Source organism: Anser cygnoides, chromosome 1 (genome assembly GCF_040182565.1).
Source record: "Anser cygnoides isolate HZ-2024a breed goose chromosome 1, Taihu_goose_T2T_genome, whole genome shotgun sequence".
NCBI classification, from domain to species: Eukaryota; Metazoa; Chordata; class Aves; order Anseriformes; family Anatidae; genus Anser; species Anser cygnoides.
Window position 1 is genome coordinate 212,416,052 of NC_089873.1, and position 27,323 is coordinate 212,443,374.

At 49.0% G+C, this 27,323-nt stretch overlaps 2 protein-coding genes across 6 annotated transcripts; both read left to right on the top strand.

The window, feature by feature from the left end:
* Positions 1–323: 323 nt before the first annotated feature.
* Positions 324–14,161, top strand: LOC106048584 (folate receptor alpha-like). Of its 5 annotated transcripts, XM_066990141.1 has the most exons (6): positions 450–607; positions 1,397–1,655; positions 2,295–2,483; positions 2,792–2,927; positions 3,157–3,405; positions 4,938–14,161. In XM_066990141.1, exons 2-6 carry the CDS (start codon positions 1,518–1,520, stop codon positions 4,940–4,942), a joined length of 717 nt encoding a protein of 238 aa, XP_066846242.1. In that variant the 5' UTR covers positions 450–607; positions 1,397–1,517; the 3' UTR covers positions 4,943–14,161. The 5 variants fall into 5 exon arrangements, with proteins under 5 accessions (XP_013056030.3, XP_066846242.1, XP_013056029.3 ...); XM_013200576.3 differs by lacking the exons at positions 450–607; positions 4,938–14,161 and adding an exon at positions 324–443 and having other exon boundaries at positions 3,157–3,919; XM_013200575.3 differs by lacking the exon at positions 4,938–14,161 and having other exon boundaries at positions 3,157–3,919.
* Positions 14,162–22,831: 8,670 nt separating this feature from the next.
* Positions 22,832–25,471, top strand: LOC106048564 (olfactory receptor 51Q1-like). The gene is given in 2 exon segments (XM_013200552.3): positions 22,832–23,653; positions 23,655–25,471. Coding segments are annotated over 2 exon segments (882 nt in total). The 5' UTR covers positions 22,832–23,510; the 3' UTR covers positions 24,394–25,471.
* The last annotated feature ends 1,852 nt before the right edge of the window (positions 25,472–27,323 follow it).

Below are 27,323 nucleotides of genomic sequence, written 5' to 3' on the forward strand. Positions count from 1 at the left end.
GGTGGGCACTTCCCTTCTTGTGAGCAGACCCTTACTTGTAGCTTTAGTTACTGTTTTCAGGTTTTTGCAACAAGGTGCACTGTTTCCCTTCATCAGCTGGCATCTATTCTTTGTGTTAGGAGTTATTATTCTTTCCTCTGAGACAACAGAGCTTATTTCTGCACATCCTGCTTTTGTGATGAGAATTACCACTTCTTTTTTTATTCTTGGTGCTTCCTGGATCTGTGCTTCCTTGCTTGTTTTATCTTATGCAACGGTGTACAGCAAATTAAAACCGCCTGCTGTAAGGCAAGTAGAGGAAAAAGGACTTGTTATGAATGGCCAAGGCTGATAAGAGACCTGTCCTTCAAAATAAACAGCCAGATTGTTTCCCAGACCAGAAAGCATTGCCTGTGAAAGGGGCTGGGCAAGCTGGTTGTCACACCAACAAAACTGCTTCTAAGGTAATGAATGCTGGCAGAAGTTAAAGCTCGTTATGCATATTAAGAAAGTAATTTCAAGTGCCAGCACCTGTGTTAGAAGGCATTCCTATTAAAGCTGACCCCAGGAAGCTCCTGCAGTGAGTGCTTTTAGGGTCTTACAGAGTACTTAAAGGCTACTTGGACTGGTAAGGTTGTTTTCTGTGATTTTTTTTTGGGGGGGGGGGGGGGGGGGGGGGGTAAGGAGGGAGTTAAGTTTATCTTATGCACATAGGTATGATGCGAGTTAGCTACTTCTTAGCTCTCACATTTATGTGTATGCTTTTTCAGTTTTGTAATCGCTATATTCTGTGTCACTTTATGCTCATTTAATGCTCTAAGTAGTTTGTCTTTCTCCTGTGCTCTGCAACATACTTTGTGGAAGGTGGTTGTTTTGGACCCTTACCCTGTTCTCACGAGGATTGTGAAACAGTGCTGTTTCTGTAGTAAGCTACTGTAAGAGTCCTATTAACCTGTGGGTGGGCGGAGGAGGCTAAGGCATGGTAATGTGAAATTAGAGACCCACAACTCTGAGATCAGACTGCATAGACAAAAGACAAAGACCCAGATGCAGATAAAACAAAGACTTTTTCTGTACTCCTGAAAGCAAGGTGGATCTCTTGTAGATCACTGTCCATGTGCATTTAACTATAACTCCTAAACTACTAGCTGAAAAGATCCCTTAACTAGCAATGTCTATTCATTTAAAAATGCTCAGGATCTGAAAGCTCTGCTCTGAAACAGTGGTGTGGCTTAATGAATTGAGTAGGTCTCATATAGCATCCCCTTTCTGGTCAGGGTGTTTTGTGGAATGTCTGAGGTTAACTACAAAACAGTCCTTGGTGCTAAGTGTGGCTGACCTTCCAGCTGTGCCTGGGGGAGCTGCACTTGTGTCCTTGGTGCTGTGAGCTGCTGGCAGTCTGCTTGTCCCTCCTCAGGAGCAGGTGGCCTGTGCAGCGTGTTGGCTACTGCTGCTTGTGGCAGACCCCTTCCTGCGCTGTCCCTGTCCCGCACAACTCCGGCCTCCCATCCCCTGACCTGAACAGGGTGGCTGCGGAGATGAGAGCAGGGCAGGTGCTGCTTGTGCTGTTGGCTGCCTCGGCAGTGATGCCTGCAAAGGACCCGTTGCTGAACGTCTGTATGGATGCCAAACACCACAAAACCAAGCCTGGCCCAGAAGGGATGCTGCATGGCCAGGTATGATGCTGCTGTTGATGTTAGGTGGGGTTGTCTGGGTCTGGGACCCCTGTACCTACCTCCCCAGGTGATATGGGCTTGCTTGTGCTTTTAGGCTTAGCAACCACCCACCTGAAGAAGGTGGCCTGTGCTGGGTATGAGGCTTGTTTGATGCTTCCCTCTAGAAAATGGTGAGGGGAAGTGCAGTGCTGTGAGGAATTGTCATCTCACTGTTACCCCCTTTTCACTAGGGGTATCCTTTCCAAAGCCTAGGTAACTAAGATAAGAACAGATAATGGATGGCATGGAAAGACCCTCTCTTTTGCTCCCTTTATCAATGCTATTATCAGTGCAAGAGCATATTCTTACTGTGCAGCTCTGATGGCAGATCTTGGTAGGGATGGGACTAAGAGCAAGCCAGGGCACAGGAGGTAGTGGTTCTTCTGTTCTTCTGCCTGGCACCAATTCCTGGTGAGGATCTGGCCTTCTGGGTCCTCATATTCTTCCTCTAACTCCATCTTGTTGCAGCCCTAAGCTCTTTGGTCTGAAGTGTCCGAGGGCTGGCTGGAGAAGAGAAAATGCTCTTGCTGGTGATGGGTTTCTGCCTCCTTGGGCTCCCTCAAGACCTCCCCAACTGGTCTGTCTCCTCTTCTGTTGCAGTGTGCTCCCTGGAAGGACAATGCCTGCTGCACAGCCAACACGAGTTCAGAAGCCCACAAGGACCAGTCTTACCTGTACAACTTCAACTGGAACCATTGTGGGGTGATGCCATCCAAGTGCAAACGCCACTTTATCCAGGACACATGCTTGTATGAGTGCTCACCCAACCTGGGGCCCTGGATTGACCAGGTAAAGTTAGATCCCACGTGATGAATGCAATAGGTCACAATATGTTTTATGGTGGCCCTCTATATGGTATGGTGTGGCATGTATGGGTGCGTGCTCCTCAGGGACACTTCACCTTTCCTACTGGGTTTGGATAGGCTGATGGAGGAACTGCCTGTTGTCAAGGCATGTCTCCCTTGGGGTCGAACTTCTTCTGAGATCAGCTCTGGACCCCAGTGGAAGGAGCCAGGATGGGACTTTGAGGTCCTGCAGATCCTGCTCCTTAGCTTTTGAGGGCTGCCAACAGTGTGCATGGTCCTGTTCCCTTGTAGGTTGACAGCAGCTGGCGTCGGGAGAGGATTCTCCATGTGCCACTCTGCAAAGAGGACTGTGAGGAGTGGTGGGAGGACTGCAAGGACTATGTCACATGCAAAGACAACTGGCACAAGGGCTGGAACTGGGCGACAGGTCAGTGGGTCTGTGGGAAAAGCCTTTCCTCCTACCCACAGGCAAGACCCTGGGATTGTCCCTGCTCCTGCCTGGTGTGTGGTCAAGCCACTATCCATCACTGCTGCGATGCAGTGATGAGCTGTGGGCAGGCTGATAGCAGGTGGCCTCCTCTCCCACATGGAAGGAAAGAGATTGGGGATGTTAGCTGAAGTTGTTGTTTGCTTTCTTTTTTTGGTACTCTCTGCAGGAACAAACCGCTGTCCTTGGGGCTCCATATGCAGGCCCTTCACCCAAGTCTTCCCTGAGCCAAAAGACCTGTGTGAGAAGATCTGGTCCAACTCCTACAAATATACCACAGAGCGTCGGGGCAGTGGACGCTGCATCCAGATGTGGTTTGACCCTGCCCGGGGGAACCCCAATGTGGTTGTGGCGAAGTACTATGCTTGGAAGAAGAGATCCTCTCCTGCGGGGATGGAGAACGTGACTCCTGAGGCTGGTAAAGCTGTGTGTGCACTGCCATGGCCTGTCCTGGTCCTGCTGCCTCTGGCCCTGGTGTTGCTCTCTGAGAGAGTGAGGAGCTGTGGGCCCCATGCATGGGGGTCTCTGTGACAGCTCCCCAAAGGCATGTGGCTTTCACTGCTCTGAAGGAATGGGCTCCTACAGGAGAAGCTGGTGTGGGTGAAACCTAGGTCTGGTCAAACTGGTGATGTGCCCCAGTACGTGCTCAGCATAAATTGTTGACCTTGACAACTGCTGCTGCTTTCAGTTGCTGATGAAGGCAGTTATTTCTCTGCAGCCCTAGGAAGGGCAGTACCAGGCATTCTTCCTCTCATGTAGGAGCTCCTTCATGTCTGTTCCCACGCTGTGCTTGCTGTTTCCTGTCCATAAGTCAGGTGCTGTTGGGTGTGCTCTGTATTGGCAGTGTTTGTTCAGGGTCTTCAGCTGAGCTCTGGCGTTTGGTCCTTTCTTGACTCTGTGAAGTGTTGGTAATAAAAGTATGTTACTCTGAATCAGCCTTTCTGTATGGAGGTTACCTCCTGTAGAGGAGGTGGAAGCACTCTGGGGGTGGAATGAGGCTGCTGGACTGGGTGGTGGCAGTGAGGTCTGTAAAAGTGAAGTCTGCCTGGGGGTAGGAAAGCTGCAGTCCTGTCTCCTGGCCTGTGGCAGCTGCTTAGCTGCTGGGCTCTGCTCCATCTCACTGGAGGAGGTGTGGAGATAGTTGTGGTCCGCAGCAGGTACACTAGGCGTGATGGAAGCATGTATGTCTCCTCCATAGTCACAATCACTCTCCCATGTTTATTCCCCTTCTGTCTGAGCCAGACCCCCCAATGCCGGGTGCAGGAAGAGTCTGACATTCTGGGCATGGATTGCCAAACTGCTGTTGCAGCCTGGTGAAAATAGTACCTGCTTTTCCAGCAAGCACCTCTGTGGAGCATCTTAGAACAGTCCTCATCATGCAGCTGTCCACAGCTTGTGTGTTGGAAGCTTCCTCTCCTGTACAGCTGTAGCAAAGGTCACACCGGCTGGTACAGCTTGCATCCCCTGCATAGTAGGACCTGGCTTTGGCTCCATGTCTGGGTTGCTTCTGACCTTCTCTCCCCTGGGTTGGCAGTTCCTAGCCTCCCACGTGGGATTTGCAGACTGCATAAGTAGCTCTGTGAAAGCTCACTGCTGTGCTTGATTTTTGTCTTACTCTGAGGTGGGAACAAGTCCCTGGAGGAAAAAATGTTGCGACTCTTTAAAAAGCAATAGTGAGGAGAAGGGTAAGAGAGGAAACACATAGCTGCTTAGGTTAGGCAAAATTCACAGGTGTCCAGCCTGCAGAGCCTTATTTGATTTAAGGAGTCTTTACGTCAAAATGTCTGTTTCCAGAAGGCTTTCCTTTTCTTTCTTTTTATTTAAAAAAAAAAAAAAAGAATTTTAATGATACAGTCTTTGCAGCTGGTTACTTACTGCTTGCTTTTACGTATAACAGAAGCACTTTTTTCTCTGTTCCCCCTCTTCAATGTGTTGCTTCAACTTTTGCAGACTAGCCTAGGACCTTGGCCTGAGAAAGGCCGGAAGATGTTTTTGGCCTTCATGCAGAGTATGAGGCTTGCACTGTCTGACCCAGCTATGGATGGGGAAGAGGAAGCACCTGGACCTACTTTCTGTGACAGTGGTCTCCGTGAAGGACAAAAATAAAACATCTTACACATGAGCAGGTTTGCTTTCCAAAGAAAATCCCCTTTGGGCAGCTCTCTCCTATCCACAGGGTTCTTGTCCATGCAAATTCTAGTCAGCTCTGCCATTGTGCCAAAACAACACTGGGTACCTGTCTCCTATAAGCATAGTGGAATCCCCTTCAGGGATGGTGTGGACCCTGGAGGGTGGGTGATCTGACCTTGCTGTTCCCAGCCATGTGCAGTTCTATCCTTTGAAAGTTGCTCTGGGCTCAGTTGCAAGTTGGCTGCGGTGTCACATCTCTGCTTTATGAGAAGCTTTTTTGGAGACACTCACTGGGCATTTTACCAGTTCTATTGGTACTGTTCCTGTGCCTGACAATGGCAAGATAATTTTGCTTGCTGCATGTTATCTGGGTAAGTTGGTCTGCAGCTAGTTAAGAGGTTTTGTCTGATCTTCTCTGTGTCCCGTTCCCCCCCCTCTCCCCCCCCACCTTTCCTCTGTATCTTACGTCTTGCTGGGAGAGGGTCATGTTGCTGTGACTGCTGACAGCAGGAAACTTTTCTTGCTTTCCAGGCTAGGCTACTCCCCTCCATTTTTACTGTGTGAGGTGTAGGGAAGGGATCTTCTTTTAAACCCTCCTGTTGTGGTGTACTGCAGAGCATCCGTGCTGTCATGAAACAGCAGTGGTTTGCAGCAAGCCCTTGTTAATCTTGACAGGCATTGCTGGGATGGAAGATAGCTGTAACTTGCTCTCCATCCCATTTTCTTCTCCTTGTGCCAGTTGTGAGGATCTGCATAATCCTGTCTGCCACCAGGACTGATCTGAGCCTCTACAAGCTCATGTACAAATTCTTATGTTTAATAATTTTTTTGTCTGTCTCTGTCTACAATACCAGATGTGAGTATTTGGTATTTTGAAGCAACTAGATTTTCTTTTGATCCTCAAGGATCAGCCCTGAGTTAGGGGAGGATCTATGTAATGTTTCTTTTGCTACCATGTGACTTTGGATCAGTCCTGCATCCTTTGGGCATGTTAGATTGACAACTCCAGTGCTGGGAAAGGTCCATGGCTGCTCTCTGCAGCAGTGCTTTGGAGCACTGTGCGATCAGTGCCCCCTGGGTGCTGCAAGGGGGGGCTCGGCACAGCCAAGCCCACAGCAACCCTGGGCTGGTAGGAATTGGGTAGAGTTTTGACAGGGAGCCCAGGTGAAAAGGAGGTGGGGGGGGGGGGGGGGGGGTGGAACACACTCCCACTCAAGGAGTTAATGTGTTTGAGGAGCTTGATGGCGTCTGAGGAGGGCATCAGGTTGGGAAAACAGGTTGCTCTTGCATTCCGACTTCTTCGATAGTGGGAAATGTCAGTGTATGCAGGGAAATGCCAGCACAGCAGAGCTGTCAGAGTGGTCTGCTGAGGGCAACAGGAAGGCAAAAGGGCAGCCAGTTGAGCAGCAGGGGTGCCCACACCCCAGGTGTCCTCCTGCAGTGTGTGATGCTGTAGGTACAGAATGGGGCAGGCAACAGGCCTCTGGCTGTGGGTGGGCAATGGCTATGTCCCTGGGGGAGATGGAGCTGGGCTTGAGCAGGTCCTGAGAAACAAAACAGGCTCTGCAGTGCCAGAGACAGGTGACTTTCTGTGCTGGAAGATGTGCAGCTCCCTGAAAGCATGGGATAAGGGTGGGAGGCCTTGCAGCGAAGGGAATGGTTCAGCTGAGCTGGCTGGGACCTACAAAGATAACCTAGTCTAACTGCCTGGCCTCTTCAGGACTGATCAAAAGCTAAGTTACTGTACTGGTTTTACCCTGCTGAATTCCATCACACTGCTTTCTTACTCCCATTCCTCAAAGGAAAAGGGGGGAAAATACAATGGAAAAGGGCTCAGCCACCCTCTCTGCCCCAAACAGTGCAGGGGAACAGGGAGTGGGGGTTGCAGTCAGTCCATAACACTTCATCTGCTTCTCCATCTTCACTCTAATCATAGAATGCCTTGAATTGGAAGGGACCTTAAAGCCAATCTACTTCTAACTCCCCTAATACGCACAGTGATTCCCTACACCAGCCCAGGCTGCCTGAAGCCCCATCCAACCTGGCCTTGAACACCTGCAGGGATGGGGCACCCACAACTCTGGGCAGCCTGTTCCAGTGCCTCACCACCCTCGGAGTAAAGAATTTCTTCATATTTAACCTAAATCTATCCTTTTTAAAAGCCATTCCTCCTTTTCCTTTCACTATTTGTCCACATAAAAAGTCTCTTTCACTGCTTCAGTATAGAGACCCTCCCACGGGATGCCGTCCTTCCCGAACTGAGCCTGCGGGGGCTGCCCACAGGCAGCAGCTCCTCAAGAACTGCTCCCACACGGCTCCGTCCCATGGGGTCCATCCCCCAGGAGCAAACTGCTCCAGCACAGGGCCCCCACGGGCGGCAGCTCCCCCCAGACCCCCTGCTCCTGCGTGGGCTCCTCTCCACGGGCTGCAGCTCCGGCCCGGGGCCTGCTCCTGCGGGGGCTCTCCATGGGCCGCAGCCTCCTCCAGGCCACATCCACCTGCTCCACCGGGGGCTCCTCCACGGGCTGCAGCGTGGAGATCTGCTCCGTGTGGGACCCGTGGGCTGCAGGGGGACAGCCTGCTCCACCAGGGGCCTCTCCACAGGCTGTAGGGGAACTGCTGCTGTGAGCCTGGAGCACCTCCTGCTGCACTGACCTTGGGGGCTGCAGGTTTGCTTCTCTCAGTTACTCACTCCTCTCCCCCAGCTGCTGTTGCACAGCATTTTTTTTAGCCTGTCTTAAATATGTTATCATAGAAGTGGCACCAGCATCTCTCACTGGCTCAGCTCTGGACAGTGGTGGGTCTTTTGGCACTGGCTGGAACTGTCTCTTCTCTGACGTAGGTCAGCTGCTGGGTTATTCTTGCAGCAGCCTCTTCCTACCTAAACCTTGCCACATAACCCCAGCGCGGTTAATTGAGAGCATTGTCTGAACATATTTTGAACACTGACAGGAATGGAGCATCAACTACCTCTCTAGGAAGCTTGTTCTGGGGTTTGACCACAGGTTCTGGGGGTTGACAATTTTCAGCAATTTCTTCCAGATCAGACTAGTTTTTCATCCCAGAAATGATGGGGTTTTGTGCAGGTGGAAGCTACATGCACAAGCTGGCAAGAAGTACCTGAGCAGGCTCGTGGGCGCTGTGCACTGACGTGGGGAGCAGAAGGTGACTGGTTTGCAGAAGATTGCTGTAAGCCAGGCCATGGGGTGAGCAACATTTTTGGGGGTGCTGCTGGAGCTGAGGTTGGGACCAGAGATGGGCAGCTTGGAGGGGATGTGCACGGTCTCGTCTGGCTGTGGCCCGTGAGGGTCACCAGGAGTTGCGGCGCCAGGCAGGACTGACCACAGCATGCTGCAGAAGGAGACAGAGAGCAGGTCTGGGCCTCTGCAAGCAGAAAACCGCTCGGTCTCTCACAAAATATCTTCCTCTTCGTGGCACCATTTGCCATTTTGAGCAGGGTTTATGGTTTTGCCCGAACGAAAGTTCTATAGGCATGAACAGAAATATTAAATTTCCCATGGAATCAGTGGTAATTATTTGAGGAAAAGATGCAGTGACGCTTTGTCACTTGCCGAGGCGATCCGGGGCAGGCGCGTTCTGCAGTGGAGCAGGGAATCGGGACAGGCAGGGCTTTTTTTCTGACATCGAGGCCGCTCGAGGGAGCCGCCAGGATCCGGCAGCCCCCGCGAGGAGGCTGGCGAGGCGTAGGCAGGGCCAGCAGTGCCCCCTCCCCGGCCGTTCAAAGCAGCCCCTAGGGAGCGCAGTGAGCAGGGCGGGCAAACAGGGCGGGGTGCATCAGAAGGGCGGGCGCGGCAGTGCGCGCAGGCAGGGCGAGCAGGGAGGGCGCACAGGGCAGAGTTTCCCCCCGCCCATAAGAACAACACCTTTAACGGCTGTCGACCGCTAGCTAGGCTGCAATGGTCTACACCAGGCAGAGCGCTCTCTCTAGAAAGTCTGTAACCACCCAGACTGACCGCCTGCTCAACGATGTTCAGGTCTCTGGGTGCAGGGACTGTCTGAGCCTGTTGCTGCCATCTGAGGGAGGCAGAGGCACCGTGTGTGTGAGGTGCGAGCAGGTGGATGACCTGGTCCGCCTGGTGGCAGAACTCAAAGAGGAGGTGGAGAGGTTGAGGGCTATTAGGGAGTGTGAGCGGGAGATAGACTGGTGGAGCGACTCCCTGCAGGGCCTGAAGGAGAGGTACCGGGGTGAGACACCCCAAATGGGGATGGACCCCCTGCCCTGTCGCTGTCGGGCAGAGGGAGGCGACCTAGAAGTTGAGGAGGGATGGAGACAGGTCCCTGCTCGACCTTTCAGGCAACGCCCCCCCTACCGGCCCCGCCTTCCCAGGTGACCTTACATAACAGATTTGAGGCCCTGGAGCTTGAGAGACCGGTGGGTGAGGACGAGGTAGAAAGTCTACCCAGGAGGATGCCTAGGGCGAGGAAGCCGACTCCACGCCTCAAGACTGCCTCCACCAAGAAAGACAGAAGGGTGATCGTAGTAGGTGACTCCCTTCTCAGGGGAACAGAGGGCCCTATTTGTCGACCTGACCCTACCCGCAGGGAAGTCTGCTGCCTCCCTGGGGCCAGGGTCAGGGATGTTGCCAGAAAGCTTCCCAACCTGGTTTGCCCCTCTGGCTACTACCCTCTTTTGATAGTCCAGGCTGGCTGTGATGACATTGAAGAGAGAAGCCTGAGGGCTATCAAACGGGACTTTAGGGGACTGGGACGGTTAGTGGATGGAGCGGGAGTACAGGTGGTGTTTTCGTCTATCCCTGCAGTGGCAGGGAGGGGTACCGAGAGGACACGGAAAGCCCACCTGATTAACACGTGGCTCAGGGGCTGGTGCCAGCACAGAAATTTTGGGTTTTTTGACCATGGGGCGCTTTACTCGGCACCCGGCCTGATGGCCGCAGACGGGTCCCTATCTCTAAGAGGAAAACGGATCCTAGCCCAGGAGCTAGCAGGGCTCGTTGAGAGGGCTTTAAACTAGGAAAGAAGGGGGATGGGGCTGAAAGAAGGCTTGTTGGAGCTGTGCCAGGGGGAACAATGGCAAAGCCGGGGAAGAAGGCAATGGCCTGACTGAAGTGCATCTACACTAACGCACGCAGCATGGGTAACAAACAAGAGGAGCTGGAAGCCATCGTGCAGCAGGAAGGCTATGACTTGGTTGTCATCACGGAAACGTGGTGGGACCACTCTCATGACTGGAGTGCTGCAATGTCTGGCTATAGGCTCTTCAGAAGGGACAGGCAGCACAGAAGGGGTGGTGGTGTGGCTCTCTATATTAGAGAGTGTTTAGATGTTGAGGAACTTGAGGCTGGGAATGATAAGGTTGAGTCCCTATGGGTTAGGATCAGAGGGAAGGCCAACAAGGCAAGCATCCTAGTGGGGGTCTGTTATAGACCACCGAACCAGGATGAGGAGACTGATGAGGAGTTCTACAGGCAGCTGGCAGAAGCCACGAAATCATCAGCGCTTGTTCTCGTGGGGGACTTCAACTTCCCAGACATATCCTGGAAGCACAACACAGCCCAGAGAAAGCAGTCTAAGAGGTTTCCGGAGAGCGTGGAAGATAGCTTCCTGACGCAGCTGGTTAGAGAGCCTACCAGGGGAGGTGCCCCGCTAGACCTTCTGTTCACAAACAGTGACGGACTGGTGGGAGATGTGGTGGTCGAGAGCTGTCTTGGGCAGAGTGACCACGAAATGGTTCAGTTCTCTATTCTTGGCGAAGCCAGGAAGGGGACCAGTAAAACCGCTGTCTTGGACTTCCGGAGGGCTGACTTTGAGCTGTTCAGGACACTGGTTGGCAGAATCCCTTGGGAGGAGGTTCTGAAGGGCAGAGGAGTCCAGGAAGGCTGGGCACTCTTCAAGAAGGAAATCTTAATGGCTCAGGAGCGGTCTGTCCCCACGTGCCCAAAGACAAGCCAACACGGAACTAGACTGGCCTGGCTGAGCAGAGAGTTGTGGCTCAAACTTAGGAGAAAAAGGAGGGTTTATAATCTTTGGAAAAGAGGGCGGGCTACTCAAGAGGACTATAAGGATGTTGTGAGGCTGTGCAGGGACAAAATTAGAAAGGCCAAAGCTCATCTGGAGCTCAATCTGGCTACTGCCGTTAAAGATAACAAAAAACGTTTTTACAAATACAACAACACAAAAAGGAGGACTGAGGAGAATCTCCATCCTTTACTGGATGCGGGGGGAAACTTAGTTACAAAAGATGAGGAAAAGGCTGAGGTGCTCAGTGCCTTCTTTGCCTCAGTCTTTAGCGGCAAGACCGGTTGTTCTCTGGATACCTGGTACCCTGAGCTGGTGGAAGGGGATGGGGAGCAGGATGTGGCCCTCGCTATCCATGAGGAAATGGTTGGTGACCTGCTACAGCACTTAGATGTACGCAAGTCAATGGGGCCGGATGGGATCCACCCGAGGGTACTGAGCAAACTGGCGGAGGAGCTGGCCAAGCCGCTTTCCATCATTTATCGGCAGTCCTGGCTATCAGGGGAGGTTCCAGTCGACTGGCGGCTGGCAAACGTGACGCCCATCTACAAGAAGGGCTGGAGGGCAGACCCGGGGAACTACAGGCCTGTTAGTTTGACGTCAGTGCCAGGGAAGCTCATGGAGCAGATTATCTTGAATGTTGTCACGCGGCACTTGCAGGGCAAGCAGGCGATCAGGCCCAGTCAGCATGGGTTTATGAAAGGCAGGTCGTGCTTGACGACCCTGATCTCCTTCTATGACCAAGTGACGCGCTTGGTGGATGAGGGCAAGGCTGTGGATGTGATCTACCTTGACTTCAGTAAGGCTTTTGACACCGTTTCCCACCTCAAGAATTCTCCTCAAGAAACTGGCTGCTCGTGGCTTGGACTGGTGTACGCTTTGTTGGGTTAAAAACTGGCTGGATGGCCGGGCCCAAAGAGTTGTGGTGAATGGAGCCAAATCCAGTTGGAGGCCGGTTACTAGTGGAGTCCCCCAGGGCTCAGTGCTGGGGCCAGTCCTCTTTAATATCTTTATCGATGACCTGGATGAGGGGATTGAGTGCACCCTCAGTAAGTTTGCAGATGACACCAAGTTAGGTGCGTGTGTCAATCTGCTCGAGGGCAGGAAGGCTCTGCAGGAGGATCTGGATAGGCTGGACCGATGGGCTGAGGTCAACTGCATGAAGTTCAACAAGGCCAAGTGCCGGGTCCTGCACCTGGGGTGTAACAACCCCAAGCAGCACTACAGGCTGGGAGATGAGTGGTTGGAAAGCTGCCTGGCAGAGAAGGACCTGGGAATACTGGTTGATAGGCGGCTGAATATGAGCCAGCAGTGTGCTCAGGTGGCCAAGAAGGAGGTGGCCAAGAAGGCCAACAGCATCCTGGCCTGTATAAGAAGCAGTGTGGCCAGCAGGGCTAGGGAGCTGATTGTCCCCCTGTACTCGGCTCTGGTGAGGCCGCACCTCGAGTACTGTGTTCAGTTTTGGGCCCCTCGCTACAAGAAGGACATGGAGGTGCTCGAGAGAGTCCAGAGAAGGGCAACAAAGCTGTGAAACTACTACAAAGTGAGGGCAGAAATCTTGGTGGGAAAAAGAGTTTTTTTAAAGAAAAAGTTGTCAATTATTTATTGTCAAACAGGGATTTGAAGGAAGCTATCCTATTTCTTCAGTTATTCACTGTTTCATGAACGAGCTTGTAAAGAAATAGCAGTTTCTCTGGGTCTGAATGTAGCTGTTGTTATGCCACTTTGGGTATGGAGATCTGATTTTGCTCAAAAGATCTGCTTTTTAATCAGTATATTCCATGCAGTAGTATCAGATTGAGGTCTCCTTTATTATTTCTACTTCACTATTTAAAACTTTGGGCGTAGCTCCAGCTTCTCTCTGGTGATTGGATACGCAGACCATTTATTAATTTACTGTTGAGAACAAGCTGGGAGAACTGAAAAAAAATACAATGGGGAGAAAGCTGAAATGTAGAATTGTCCTGGCATGCTGGATGTGAAACTAAAACTGTAACCCACGCCACTGGGCTGGCAGGAACAGGAGCATTTCTGTCTACAAACACTAGTGTCAAAGTGCCTAGTACAGCAGTCGTATTAGAATCAAAGAATCATTAGGGTTGGAAAAGACCTCCAAGATCATCTGGTCCAACCATCCCCCTACCACCAGTATCACCCACTAAACCATGTCGCTAAGCACAATGTCCAACCTTTTCTTGAACAGCCCCAGGGATGGTGACTCCACCACTTCCCTGGGTGACCTGTTCTAACACCTGACTACTCTTTCTGAGAAAAAATGTCTTCTAATTTCCAACCTAAACCTCCTCTGGTGCGGGGAAGTTTAATCCACAGATTTGATTTGATTTGATTTTTTTTTTTAATAGAAATATGGTAGGTAGTATATCTACAAGAAAACTTTGGGAAATACCAAAGATGACAAGAAATGCTAGAGCTGGGAAGCAAACATTAGTCAGCAATGACATGGACTTCAAAAATAAACATGAAAACAAAATCCAAAGTGAACACCATGACAGAAATGATGAATATGAGTTTTGCACCCAGAGCACATGAAGTAACCAGCCCTTTTCAGCCCCCAAAATGCACTTTGGGGCACCTTCTGTAAGGAATCATGAAGACCTGCTAGTAAAAGGAGAGCATAAAAATAATCAAAAGGGTACAGAACATAAACTGTGAGGGCTCCTTTCAAGTACAAGATCTTTTTGAGAGATATGGAAGTACCATCCAGGAGAGTTAGAACAGATTAACTTAATATCCTGGGATGGTTTGGGTAAACTGCTGTCTTTTAGTGTGACAGGTGAACTACAAAATCTCTTGAGGCTCCTTCCATTACTACTTCTTGTGTTTCTATCTAAACTTTCACATTAAACATATATTTTTTATCACTGTCCTGCACGCTTCATTTGTTGTAAATGTATTTTGATATTCCTTATGTGTGCATAGAACAACGTCTTTTGTCTAGTGATGTAATGATCTTTACTAATCAATAATATGAGGTTTGAACTCATTTGTATTGCTTTAGTAATAATAAATACTGGGATTTTGGCAAAGATCTACCATCGTTCTTGGCTTTTCTGTATTTCCATCAAAAAATTGTACTGCAGAATGCATTTCTCAGGTATTAAAAATAAAGGTTTATTTGTTTTTCTTGACCATCCTGGTTTGAAGCCAGCTGTTGAGTCCTACAAAGCTCAGGTCTGAGGACCACCCTGACTGTGAGCAGAAATGTTCTTGCTGTGCACCTCCTTGGAGCTTGGATGCACACAGAGGATGCTACCATGACGGTCATGTCTCTCCTTCTGGCCCCTGGAGCTACAAGGACCCCTGGAAGCTCAAACGATAAGGCAGAGATGGGTGGCAGCCACGTGATCACAGGCTGTTATTTAAATCAGCACATTTTATAGAAAGAAAGCTCTTCTGTAAGCTTGTCCTCCAACTACATCCTTTTGGCTCATAAAAGAAATTAGTTCTCTTCTGAAATAAAAGGCAGGGTCAGCAAGCTAACATCTGATAAAAACACATTTTTCAGAAAATGCGTCATTAATGGTTGTTGTTTGCTAGAGGTAAAAATGGCCTGGCATTAAAGTGATTAGCTTTTCAAAAAATAAGTGACCATTTTATAATACTTAATATTTTGTTCCCAATAGCAAAACCGTGTCCTTCTGATGAATGAAGATGAAATAATTACTGATGTGGAAGCTATCTTTTTCTAATGGGTGAATCACCTTGATCTGATGACTGTCAGTGTCAGGGGCACTGCGGAGGTCAGCATTAAATTTCTGTGGGGACCTGTAAGGGTTTACTTCCCAAAACCTGGGGTAATTATGGGATAAGTTATATAATAAAACCCAACATCATGCTGACCATTTGGAAATGGATCATCCTTCAGCTGTATATTGCACCTGGAAGGAGAGGCAAAAACATTTAAGCATTCAATTTGAAACATGGTCAAAAGCAGGTTTTCTGTACTCAAGGAAATTTTTCAGAAAACCGACCTCACTATCTTAGACATGATCTCACTATCTAATGTTTCTTCTATTTTCTTATCAGATTGGTTTGCTTCAGTACTGCTTGTTTCTTGATGGCTGTAATGCCTAGCAGGGAAAGTTTCCCCTGGTTCTGTCAACCAGCATTGGCAGCCCGCAGTCTGGCTGCCACAGCCAATTATGCTGAGTGCTCAGGTTATTGCATATGACCCAAATCTCAGTATTCCATATGCAAAACAATTGGGTTTCATTGCTCCAGGAGGAGCAATACGGTATGTAACTGCCGTGTTCACTTTGGGTAACAGAACAATCTTGAAGGGCAAAATGCATTAATTCTAGCCCAGCGAAAGCGAAGGTCTCAGTTTTCAGAATGGGAATGTGGTTAGAAAGATAAACCTGGGAACAATGCAAATATGCTCTGTTTTTGAGACTTTTTTTCTCTTGTACCATGTGCCATCTCGTATTTCCCTGGAAGTTTCCCTTGTCCTGGGATGCTGAGAGTCCAACCCAGCTGTGCTCAGCTTTGATTTCTAGAGTGGCTCTTCCCCTGGCTTACCTTGGGGACTGACTTACCCAGTGGCAGCTGAATGCACCTTCAGCAGGCCCTAAAACTCCCCAGTTTGAAAAAACAGCTGAAAACAGGAACAAATACGGCCATGGTAGATAGATCCACCAACATCTATGAACTGTACTTGGGATGAAACAGCCAGCTTGCGAGGCTTCTGCACCACAGGCTGGCAGTGGCTGTACTCTCATTTTCCTAGCAACAAATTATACTAGAAATAACAACAGAAAACAAGATTTTGGGAAAAACTCACTTGTTCAGGGCCAAATACCTCAAGCTTCTAAAAGATGGCCATCTAGCTGCATATAGTTAACTTCCTTATCCAGTGGAGAGTCAGGAACTGTCAGGAGCTTACCAGGTCGATGCTATGCATCTTAAGATGGGACAAGAAAAAACACCTTGGTGATGCCTATTTCTCCCCCATAACTATGAAAGGAGGCAGCTAGGCCCCATGCCAGAAAAGTAATGTGCATGATGCTGTGTATTTAATAGAGAGATATCATTTATTCAAAAGAATCCATATAAGATGTTAATATCCTTCCTGCTTTAGTCAGAAGAAAATAGTTTAATTTGAAAAAGTTCCTAAATATGATGGCTATGTAAAAAAGAGCAGATCTACACCAATACACCCGCATCCTGAATCACACCATCTCTGCTGCAAGATGGCTGCCACAAGGACATGACCCGGTGCTGCACCTGCTGGACGTGCTTCAGATGTTCAGTGGGGTGCCCAGCAGAGACCCCATCCTGGCCACTGGCATCCCAGTCTCAAAGCCACCCCGTCTACCTCTGCTCCGTCAGCTTGAAGATGGGTCTGTCACCGGGGTCTGCATGTTCATGCCCATGCAGATCCAGACTAGATTGTTTGTGCAGCCTGAAAATCACCTCGGCTCACCTGAGACCCTTGGTGTCCAGAGGCTGATCTACTACCTGGGCACCACCACCTCTGTGGGTCTCCACTGGATCCCCACCAGATTCAGCACAGGCACCAGGTACTCCTAGGCACCACACCTGGGTTTCTTGCCAGTCTCTCAGCTGGGAAGCAGCTCTGCAGAAAAGGACCTGGGGTCTTAGTGGACACCAAGTTGAACGTGAGCCAGTGATGTGCCCTTGCTGCTAAGAAGGCCAACAGGGTTGTCACACACTGGAACAGGCTCCCCAGGGATGCAGTCATGGCACCAAGCCTGTCGGATTTTAAAACGCATTTGGACTGTGCTATTAGTCATATGGTCTGAATTTTGGGGTAAACCTGTGTGGTGCCAGGAGTTGGACTCGATGATCCTTGTGGGTCCCTTCCAACTTGGGACATTCTATGATTCAATGATCTCCACCAACACTAATGCTGTCCTGTGGGTCAGCTTCCAGGGTGAAGGGGCATTCTTGCAGCCAGTGATCCCTAATGGACAAGAGCACATGAATCTGTTGTTGCTTTGGAGAGCTAGTGGAAAAATGGGTGATTTTGACCAAAATGGGGATGCACACGATCAAAAGGAAGCCAGAACTAGTGTCAAATCACAGGAAAAATATACCCACAGTTGGCCAAGGTGTTTCAAGTGTCACCTGCTGTCCACTCTGCTCTGACCGGGTGCAGCTTTCAGTTGTTATGGTCTGTGTCTGTGTGAAAGTAAATAATTGATCAGAGATAGGAGGAGAACAACCTCATGAAGTCAGGATTGTCTGCCCCCACTAGGCCATGTTCCCATAGCCAGGGTAACTGACCCGCAGTGAGGAACATCCCCAATCTAGGCCCATTGGAGACCACTGGAAGCAAGGATGATTTTTGTATGAGGAGAGACGGTGAGCAGCCCATCCCTGTGTGCTTCCTGCATGATTGCTTTCATTATTTTGAACATGAGCCAGTGATGTGCTGCTAAGAAGGCCAACAGTATTCTTGGCTGCATTAGGCAAAGTATGTCAACAGCAGGTCAAAGGATGTGATCCTTCTGCTCTGCTCTGCGCTGGGGAGGCCGCCCCTGGGGTGCTCCCGGGGCCAGAGAGGCCTGGAGCTGGTGGCGAGAGCCCAGCGCAGGGCCCCGAGGTGCGGGAGGGCCTGGAGCACCTCTGCCGTGAGGAGAGGCTGCGAGAGCTGGGGCTGCTCGGCCCGGAGAGGAGGAGGCTCCGGGGGAGCTCCCCCGCGGCTGCCGGGGCCTGCGGGGAGCTGCGCAGAGGCCGGAGCCGGGCTCTCGCCGGGGGTGCCCAGGGCCAGGAGCAGAGGCCCCGGGCCCAGCCTGGAGGCCGGGAGGTGCCCTCTGGGCCCCAGGCAGCGCTGCTGTGCCGGGCGGGTGCCGGAGCCCTGGCACAGGCTGCCCGGAGAGGGGCTGGGGGCTCCTCCGCGGGGTCTCCGGCAGCCGCCGGGACGTGGGGCTGGGCCAGCGGCCCCGCGGGGCCCTGCTGGGGCAGGGGGCGAGCAGCGGCACCCAGGGGTGCCCCCAGCCTCAGCCACGCTGTGGTTTTGCACGCTGTGGTTCTGCACACTCTGGTCAATCTTACTCCCAGTGACAGGCACCACGGAGGCTCAGCACCTTCAGAGCCAGCCAGTCCGCAGTCCCTGCTGCCAGCCCAATCCCCGAGGCAGCCTAGGGAAGCGCAGGGAAGGTGCATGCAGCCGCTGCAGGGCACCGTGCGAGCAGATACGAGCTCTGTGCACTGCCACAGGTGCCACACCAGCATGCACGCAGGACAGGCAGTGCAGGACACGTGTGCTGCATGGAGGGTCTGTAGCTGTAGCTGCAGCTCAGTGAAGGCACAGCTGAACAACCTTACAGCTGGCATTTGGCACTTTGTGATGGCACACGGCTCACTGGAGGCAAAGAGTGCCTCCTGAGATGCTGGGAGCACGTGGGCAGCTGGCGCCTGTGAGTGGTGCTGTGTCAGGGCTGGGCATGCCATGGTGCCTGAGCTGTCTGGTGCTTCCCGAGTCGGGGGTGTCTGTGCAGAAGTTGCTTTCAGGCAGAACGATGTGAAGCAAGGATGAGAGGGCTCAGGGGAAAAGAAATATTGTTTTTTTTTCATCTAGTCTCAGTCATAAAGTTCCCTCATTCTCTGCACGACAGGCAAGTTGTTTTCTTCATGCAGGTCATCACAAAGACAGGCTTAACCCAAACACACCACTCGCTCACATCATGCTACTCTGGAACTGCAGCAGCCCCTTAATTTTGTTTTGTATTTATACCCATGCTGTTGAGATCAAGACGGCAGCTCACCACCTACGCTGCTGAGCCCAAGGCCAGCCCTACCGGCAGGGATTTCTCCAGGTGTATTTGCTTCTTGCCTGCCTCCAGCACAGTGGCAGATTCCAGGGCAGAGGCCAGAAAGCAGCAGTGATGGGTAACCACTGGTAGAAGCTAGTGGAAACATGAGGAACATGCTGCGTTCTCCAGCTTTTCAGTTGCATAGAATTTGACTGAATGACTTTTTGGAAGATGCTTTGTAGAAAAACAAGCTGCTGGGTTCAATACAGGCCATGTTAGCTGTCAGAGAGCATATGAGTGAATGATCAATCTAGAAAGGATTCTAGCATACACAAAATGTTGTTTCTGCCTGTTTCCCTGTATCACTGTAAGCCAGAGTTCGCTGAAGTACAACACTGAAAGAGCTCTGCACGAGGGCAGAGATCATGCAGCTGGCTTTGAGCAGTGAAGGAAACACTCAAGGAAATATTTCAGGAATAATATATTAAGTCTTCTTGGAAAATTCTCCCATATCTGACTGGTTTTCATCCCAGAAATTGTGGCTGTCAGTGTAGGTGGAAGCTGCATGCACAACGTGGCAAGAGGCACGTGAGCAGGCTGGTAAGCGCCGTGCCACACACATGGTGGGGACGACATACACAATGGTGCTGGGACAGAAAGCACTGAGGTGGCGGCTCTCTCACTGTGACCCTCAGCTCCCATTGCATGCCGTGGCACAGCCTTCAGCCCTGAGCTCACGCCCCGGCTGCTGCTGTGGGGCTGCTGCCAGCACTCTGGCCTGGATGCCGCCATCAGCCCTGGTGCACAGCCGGTGTGTGGCTGCCGTCAGCTCCTTCTGTGTCCCTTCTCCTCGCTTTCCACCCTCCCCTTTGTCCACCCTTGCCACTCCCCCTCGGACTGTTTCGCATTGTCCCATAGGACCCCCAGATGTCCCAAATCTTTATGACCACCACTTCCTTCCTCTTACTAGCTACAAAGGTCAGTCTGACCCTCTCCAAAGTTGTGCTTGGAGTTTTTAATGCCCATCAGTTAGTAACTGAAGTTTGCCTTTGCTTGTCCCCATTACCTGTCAGGTTTGTTTCTGTCTGTGTTTTTGTTTTGGTTTTTGTTTTCTCCTTTCCCTGTTACTTACTATTCCCTCTGAGCTGAAAAGGTCTTGATCTGACAGCCTTCAGCTGCAGATTCTGTCACCTTCGACATATTCTTACGGGCACTAGAGAGACTTTGGAAAGAGCCAACAAAAATAAACAAAGGCAAGGTTAAAATAATCAAAATAAATAAACAATGAATAAATAAACCAACGTCAAGGTAAAAATAACCATGCAAGGAAGAATGGTGCAAGAGAGGGCTCGCCAGTCTGGAAGGGAGGTGACTGGAGGCTTGGGGAAGGGCTCTGTAGGATCAGGAGTGTCTTGAAGAGGACACTCGGGTCTAACTGTTTGCTGTCTATTTCAATACAAGAACTAAGAAGCATTAAATAAAATAGCAGGTGGCAAATTTAAAACCAATTACAGGAGGTGTTTTTCACTCAACAGGATTAAGCTTTGGAACATTTTGTCAGAGTGAACTGCAAACTCCAAAACTCTGCAGGGGCTCAACCAAGCAATAAGACAAAGCCACATAAAAAAAGAAAAAAAAAAATCCATTAAGGGATACTCAGCACAAAATACTGCTCTCAGTTCAGGATGTGCCAAAGCTTCAGATCAATGGAGGTTCGCAGAGCAATGCTCCCCACACACACACACCCCCTCCCCACCCCGTGCTTGCCATGTGGTCCTGCCCCGAACACTGCCCAGGTCACAGCACTAGCTGCACCACCGAGCTCCCCAAAGGAGCCCTGAGCTCCTCCAGGTCTCGTTCACCTCCCTGTTCTGCAGCCAACTGGCCTCCCACCCCAGCCAGGGACAGCAAAAGCTTACAGGGGGTCCAGCCCCATGGAGGACCACCAAGCATTTGACAAGGAGACAGGACACCGGGCTAAGGGGATCCATGGAGCTTGAAAGGTGGGTGGCCTGGGGTGGGCGAAGCAGGCTCCCGGCCGCTACATCCTGCCAGCTCACAGGGAGGTGCTGTTCTGTGGTGGCCCCAGTGAGAACGGTGCTCAGACCCTGTGAAGTGTCATTTAGAATTCTATTTATCAGAGCCATCACAGTAAGGAGATGACCTTATAGATGATCTCACATCCCTTTAGGTGCTGGGAATCCTGAGCAGAGCAGCATCAAGTGCACCTCTGGTCAGCCCGCAGCACACCATGCAGATCCCTTCTGAGGAAGGGTTACCCCATTTTGGACTTCAGAGTTATTATATGAAAATACATTCCCAAAAACAGAGCTTCAGCAAGGAAGCCTTGATGCAGCAGAAGGAAAATGTGAGCAAGGCACTGGGGACTGTGGAGCCCCAGAACACACAGAAGCAAGGAGGAGACACATAAAGCATTTGTGTGCACCAGAACCGCTCTTGCAGCTGGTGCACAGCTGGCTTGCAGGTGACTGGAGCAGATAAACACCAGTCTCAGCTGGCCACAGCACATGAATGAGCTTTAATGCCATGGAAATCCAGGAGCCGGTGGGACTGGTCCTGGCTCTGCCCACCCCAGATTGCACAATGGTTGTAGCAGGCCCTGGACCTGCTACTTGGCATCAACCAGCAGACAGCAGCAATCTTTTCATCCATGCACAGGCAAAGCCAGGGCTCGGGGGCTTATTTGCACCCAACACTGCCTTGGGTTGCAAGAAAACAACCCAGAGAAGGAGGTTTCTGACGAGAGTCTGCATAGCTCCTTGCACAGTGGGCACTTGATCCCTAATCCTTGTGGACATTGCTGCCAGGCTGAATTTGATTCAGCCGGAACTGAAGGCAGGTTTGGCTCTGATTCCCTGTTGTTTCTGTCTGTTACCCCGAGTACTTTCATTTGAGGTCCCTGGGGGCAGTTCAGAGACCTCATAAGCAGCTCTTTGTAGGCTGAGCATGGCTTGGGCTTCCTCGCTGCTGTCAAAACTGAGCCTCGGCAGCAGACCTGTGTGAGTTTCTGAAATATGAAGGGCAGGAACATTGCCATGAGGTTTCACATCTGCTCAAATGGCACTTACAGAGCCTGGCTGTGATGCTTAGAGGTGTAGCTGCATGGTACTCAAGGGTAAAGTAAGGAAATAGTGTTTAATCTCTTCTCTTTGTTCTAATTAATATGTTAATTCAGGTGGGCTTTTTCCCGTAGTTACAGAAGAGTTAGAAAATGTTAGATCAGAAAGGTTCACTGTGGTGTTTTACTCTGTCATACTGCATCACCTCACAGAAGAATTTCATATCAAATTTACTCATCAAGCCCATCATGTGGGCTTCAGACTAAGCATGCATCTCAGAAGAATTTCTGTTCCTAGCTTTACAATTCCAAAAGATGAAGGATTCATCAGTGTCCCTTTTTATTTTCAGATTTTGCTAACTAGCATTATCTCATTTCAGTCCAATTTCCGTGTAACTTCAGTTTCCAGTTACCAGGTCATGTTGTGCTTGTGGGTTATATTGAAGAGTCATCTCTGTCAACCACGCACAGACTGATGGACAATTTTTAGGTTAATTCAGCTTTTCTTTTACCCATCACGCATTCTAAACTAAATAATTCCTTCAGTGAAAGATTTCTTTCAACAGAGAATAAGAAAAAACACTCTCTCTTTTTTTCTTTTTTTCTATGTAGCTGTGCAAGGTTTGTTCTGTGTCAGTGCTATTCCTCAAGTTTCAGGGCCTCAAAGTCCCTAGAAAGATCTCTCATTTGCAGTAGCGACTTTTTACGCAGGGACTCAAGGGTTTCTATTCAGAAGACATTCAGCAGCAAACATTGCACCTCTGGTTCCCTGTCTGGTACACAAGCACCGGCTGCCCTGTCCAGGCTATTCCCATGTTCATAATCTGGGGTACTCTGCACTGGCATAAGATTTATTCCTGCTCATCGCTTTCTTTGAAAGCTCCTTTTCTGGGCTGATACCTCAGGTAAAATTTGTATTGAATTTGTATTTTAAATTTTCTCAAGTCATTATTCATTCCTTATTTATTAGATGAACAATTACAAGTTTTGTTGGATAACTAGTCATATTTCCAGTGGGGAAAAAAAAAAAAATCAAATATCCTGGGTACTGTAATTCACCTCCCAAGACAAAATCTGAATTACAGCAGATAGGAAAGTCTAGCTCACTGTTGGATGGACAGGTGTGATTTATTCAATATTTATGACTTTAAATCAGCCATAGTTAAAAAAATAAAAAGTAAAAAATAAAAATAATGTTGGGAACTTCTAACATATTGAGATGGGTGATAAATTTCCAAATTGCTTGATGCTTTGGTGTAAATTTATCTCTCTTTTATTGATATTTTATTCCATAGCCATAAAAGAAAAGGGAAAAATAATCAGCAGTACATTTATTAACCACTGCTATGAACCTGGGTAATTTATGAAATTACATCATTTGCATGTATAACTACATGTATGTGTGTTTTCTGGTCAGTGGGCAGTACACCCTGAGCCAGGTGGTCTAGTGGTAGGTGGTGGGGAGGCTGGAATTAGATGGTCTTTAAGGTCCCTTCCAAACCAAACCATTCTATCATTCTATGATACCCATATCTTTTGAGGGTTTCTTATTTCAATGCAGATGCCTCCAGATCCATCATGTGGTCATTCAACAGCTCCAACACCTGCCGTTCTGCATTTATCCTGACAGACATCCCACTTCTGGAGGCTGCTCATGTCTGGTTCTCCATCCTCTTCACTTGCCTTTACATTGCACCCTCTGTGGGGAACTGCACAATCCTCTGTCATCATGATTGATCCGAGCCTCCACAAGCCCGTGTACTGTTTCCTGGCCATGCTGGTCATCTCTGATTTGGGTTTGTCTCTGTCTACAATGCCAGCTGTCACAAGTATTTTCTGTGTCAACTACAGGAAAACCACTTTGGACTCCTGCTTTGTTCAGGGTTACTTCATTCATTCCTTCTCATTCTTAGAGTCCTCAGTGCCCCTGGCCATAGCCTTTGATCACTGTGTGGGCATCTGCTACCCATTGAGATACTCCTCAATCCTCACCATTGCCAGGATCGGCAGGATTGGGCTGGCTGCCCTCTGCAGATGTCTGTTAGGAGTGCTGTCATCAATCTTCTTGTTGAGAAGGTTGTTCTTCTGCCAGTCCCATGTGCGCTCCCACGCCTACTGTCTGCATCAGGACCTGATCAGGTTGGTGTGTGCAGACATCACATTCAATCGCATGTATAGGTTAGCCGTGGTAATCCTCAAAATTGTACTAGATCCATTGCTTATTGTTTCATTATATATTATGATTTGTAAGACAATTTTGAGCATCGCATCCCAGAGGGAGCATCTCAAGGCTTTGAACAACTGATTGTCCCATATCCTGGCTGTCCTGATCCTGTACATCCCCATGGTTCACCGTTTTGGCAAACACGCTTCTCCTCTTGTTCATGTCCTCCTGGCCGATATCTACCTTCTGGTCCCCCCTTCACTAATCCCCGTCATCTACAGCATAAAAACTAAATAGATACACAGGGGGTTCATCAAGGTCTTCATGTCAAGAAAGAGCTTCTCTATCACAGCACATAAATTGCCTTCACTAACTGCTCCCCATAAACTAGTGGGATGAAGTAATTATGCTGTATAGTCCATTTTTACCAATTGACAGTATACTTCCAGGTGAAGACAGAAACAATTAATAATCGTATTGAATTCATCAGCTATGTAACTTTAAAACATAGTCCATGATCTTTTATTCTGTGATTTATCATATAATTCTCTCTACTCCATGGTGTGTTGTATTTCCACTGCACACTGAAGAAGCTCATGTTCTAGAAATACATAAATATGAAAGATTTTTTTTCTCTTGGCCACTGAGGTGGTAACATAACTTACTCAAGTGTTTCTAATGAGTATTGTAATCAAGAATTAAACCCCAGTCTAGGAAATAATTCAACATCTGATTAAACCTATGTACCATTTATGGAGCCTTTGGGAACCAAGCAAAGCACAAGTCTTAAATGCTTCTGTACCCTACCTAAATGTAGGTGACAGCAACAGTCTTGGATGAATATTTGCCCACTCTTCTTTCATGGATGCTCAAGTCTACCTTGGGGAGTATAGTCTTACCTGCCAAGCAGCTCCTAGGTAACCTCATCAGTAATACCATATAAGGTCAGGATGACTTACATAATGTTATCAGAAATATCAAATTTGGGTAGCGATGTAGCAGAACTGAAGCCAATAGAGAAAAAAGTAATTAGAGACAGGTTATCTGAGAGAAGACTGGAGTGGAGAAAGATAGAGTCAAAGGTCATGAAAAGGAGGGTCAAAAATACTAAAAGAGAGAAAAACACATGCAAGTGATGTGTTTGGGGCTGTCCATGGTAGCCACTGGACAACCCTGCACTTGATCCCTGTATCTGGAGAAGAACCAAAAAACAAAAAACATTCCACAAGAATCAAAGCTGTTCCTGTGCTCAGGCAGCCTTGGGGAGACAGGCAGCTTTCCCCAGCTAATGGAGAAAAGCCTGGTGAATGGCTCAGGGCAGCCCGGTACCACCCCGTCAGCATCTACCCAACACTTCCTAACAGAGTGGCTGCTAAATGGCTTGCTTTAATGGTACACCACAAATACTCTTAAATCACGAAGCTGTGATGACTGTTACAAAGCCATGCAGATGTGCACTCACTCTCCCCACCCTCCCTTTCCTGTCTCCATGTGTTTCATATGCGCTTCAGCAGGAAGGAATATTGTGCAGTGGACTTTGAGTAGCCGGTTCTGCAAAGAGTGTCCTATCTAGTAAAATTTGTAAGGCCCATGGTGTTATAAATTATTTTAATAGCATATCTAATACCTTTGGTTACTTTATGCAAGGAAATAAGTCATTTGAGAGATTAAGAGCCTCTGAGAACTCATCAGCGGTGGCGGATACATGAGAAGTGTTGTATTGAAGCAGTTATTGATCTTGATTGTTCAGAATAAAAAGTTAAAATGGAAAACAAAATTTTATGATTTAAACCTATAATATCCTTAAGAGTAAACATGCTTCCAATCTGATGAACAAGCACTGAGTATATCCAGCATCCTATACTCAAAGTATGCAACAGCCCTACCTTACACTTGTAACGTAATAAAGAGCTTCTTTTGGAAAGCTGTGCCTACTCGTTAGTACATGTGGGAATTGGGATGGTGGTGCCATGGGTCCCTGAAGCAGACAGATTCCCTGCAGGTCTGTGGCAGTATGATGGGTCATATTTGTGAGGTTCTGAATGAGGGGTTGACTCCATACACATTTTGTTGAGAACTGTTTTCCTTTATTTCTTCTTCCCCAATATGTTAAATGTGCCTGTGCAAACAAATTTATACACTCCAGTTAAGTGGCTCAAAATCTTAATGTCTGCTTAGATCAGGATTCTCAGGCCCTTGTCCCATGGAGTTTTTAAAATTTCCAATGACTTATGTCCTGCCCTCCATGAGGAAGAATTTTTCCTTTATTGTCCAAGTGAATTTTCCCCTATTTCAACTTTTGTCCACAGCTTCTTGTGTTTTCATCTCTGATGAATCTGACTCCATTTTTTCTGTAATATCTTCCAAGTATTAGAAGACTTAATTAGAAACCTCTTTTGCCTTCTCTTCTCCAGGCTACACAAACCCAGTTGCTTCAGCCTTTCTTTGTGTCATGAGCTCCAGCCACCCGACCATCTTAGTAGTCTCACCTGGATTTGCTCGATTTCAGCAATGTTACTGTTGCTTTTATGGAAGGATCCATAACTGGCCAAAGTGCTCCAGGTGCAGTCACCCATTTGCTGATTAAAGGGAAAAATCTCTTCCCTCGACCTGGTGGTTGCACTCTTAGGAATGCTGCCCAATATGCAGTTGGTCTTCATTGCTGCAAGGGCACACTGAGGGCTCACGTCCCACCAGACCCTTTCTGAAAAATTGCTCTCCAGCCATTCAGTCCCAGACAGTACTGATGTAAGAGCTGTTCTGTCCCAGGTGCAAGAATTTGCATTTTTTGTTGAACCTCAACCATTCTGTGATTCTGTAACCTCATGGAATGTAGCTGAGCATTTCCGGGTGAGCTTTCTCACTGTTTTGACAGTGATCAACCCTGCAAAGTGGTAAGAGCTCAGACCTGATTCAGTGGCTAATGAACACCCCCACCAGAGGTTGGTGAGTGCCTAAGCACATCAGACAGCCCATCTGCCCAGCTCACGTCTCTTTCTGCACTTCACATGTCCAGGTAATGAACTCTGAACTGCAGCAATATCAAATCCTGCAAGGCTCAGAGTGCCCCAGGGCGGGGAGGTGCTGAAACAGGCTGTGACTCCAGCAGCTCCTCTCTAAGGAGCGTTATTTCAGGCACACAGACAAGCATATATGCCTTAGTCATGATGACTCACACTTGATACAGAATCAGAAGTGAGCAAATCTTAACTCTGGAAGAAATGATT

What these genes read in the sequence shown, in the direction of transcription:
- LOC106048584 (XM_013200576.3), top strand. Translation starts at nt 1,518, where the DNA reads ATGAGAGCAGGGCAGGTGCTGCTTGTGCTGTTGGCTGCCTCGGCAGTG. An exon ending in AAGGGATGCTGCATGGCCAG is followed by an intron (nt 1,656 to 2,294) that starts GTATGATGCTGC and finishes CTTCTGTTGCAG; the next exon opens with TGTGCTCCCTGGAAGGACAA. An exon ending in GGGCTGGAACTGGGCGACAG is followed by an intron (nt 2,928 to 3,156) that starts GTCAGTGGGTCT and finishes TACTCTCTGCAG; the next exon opens with GAACAAACCGCTGTCCTTGG.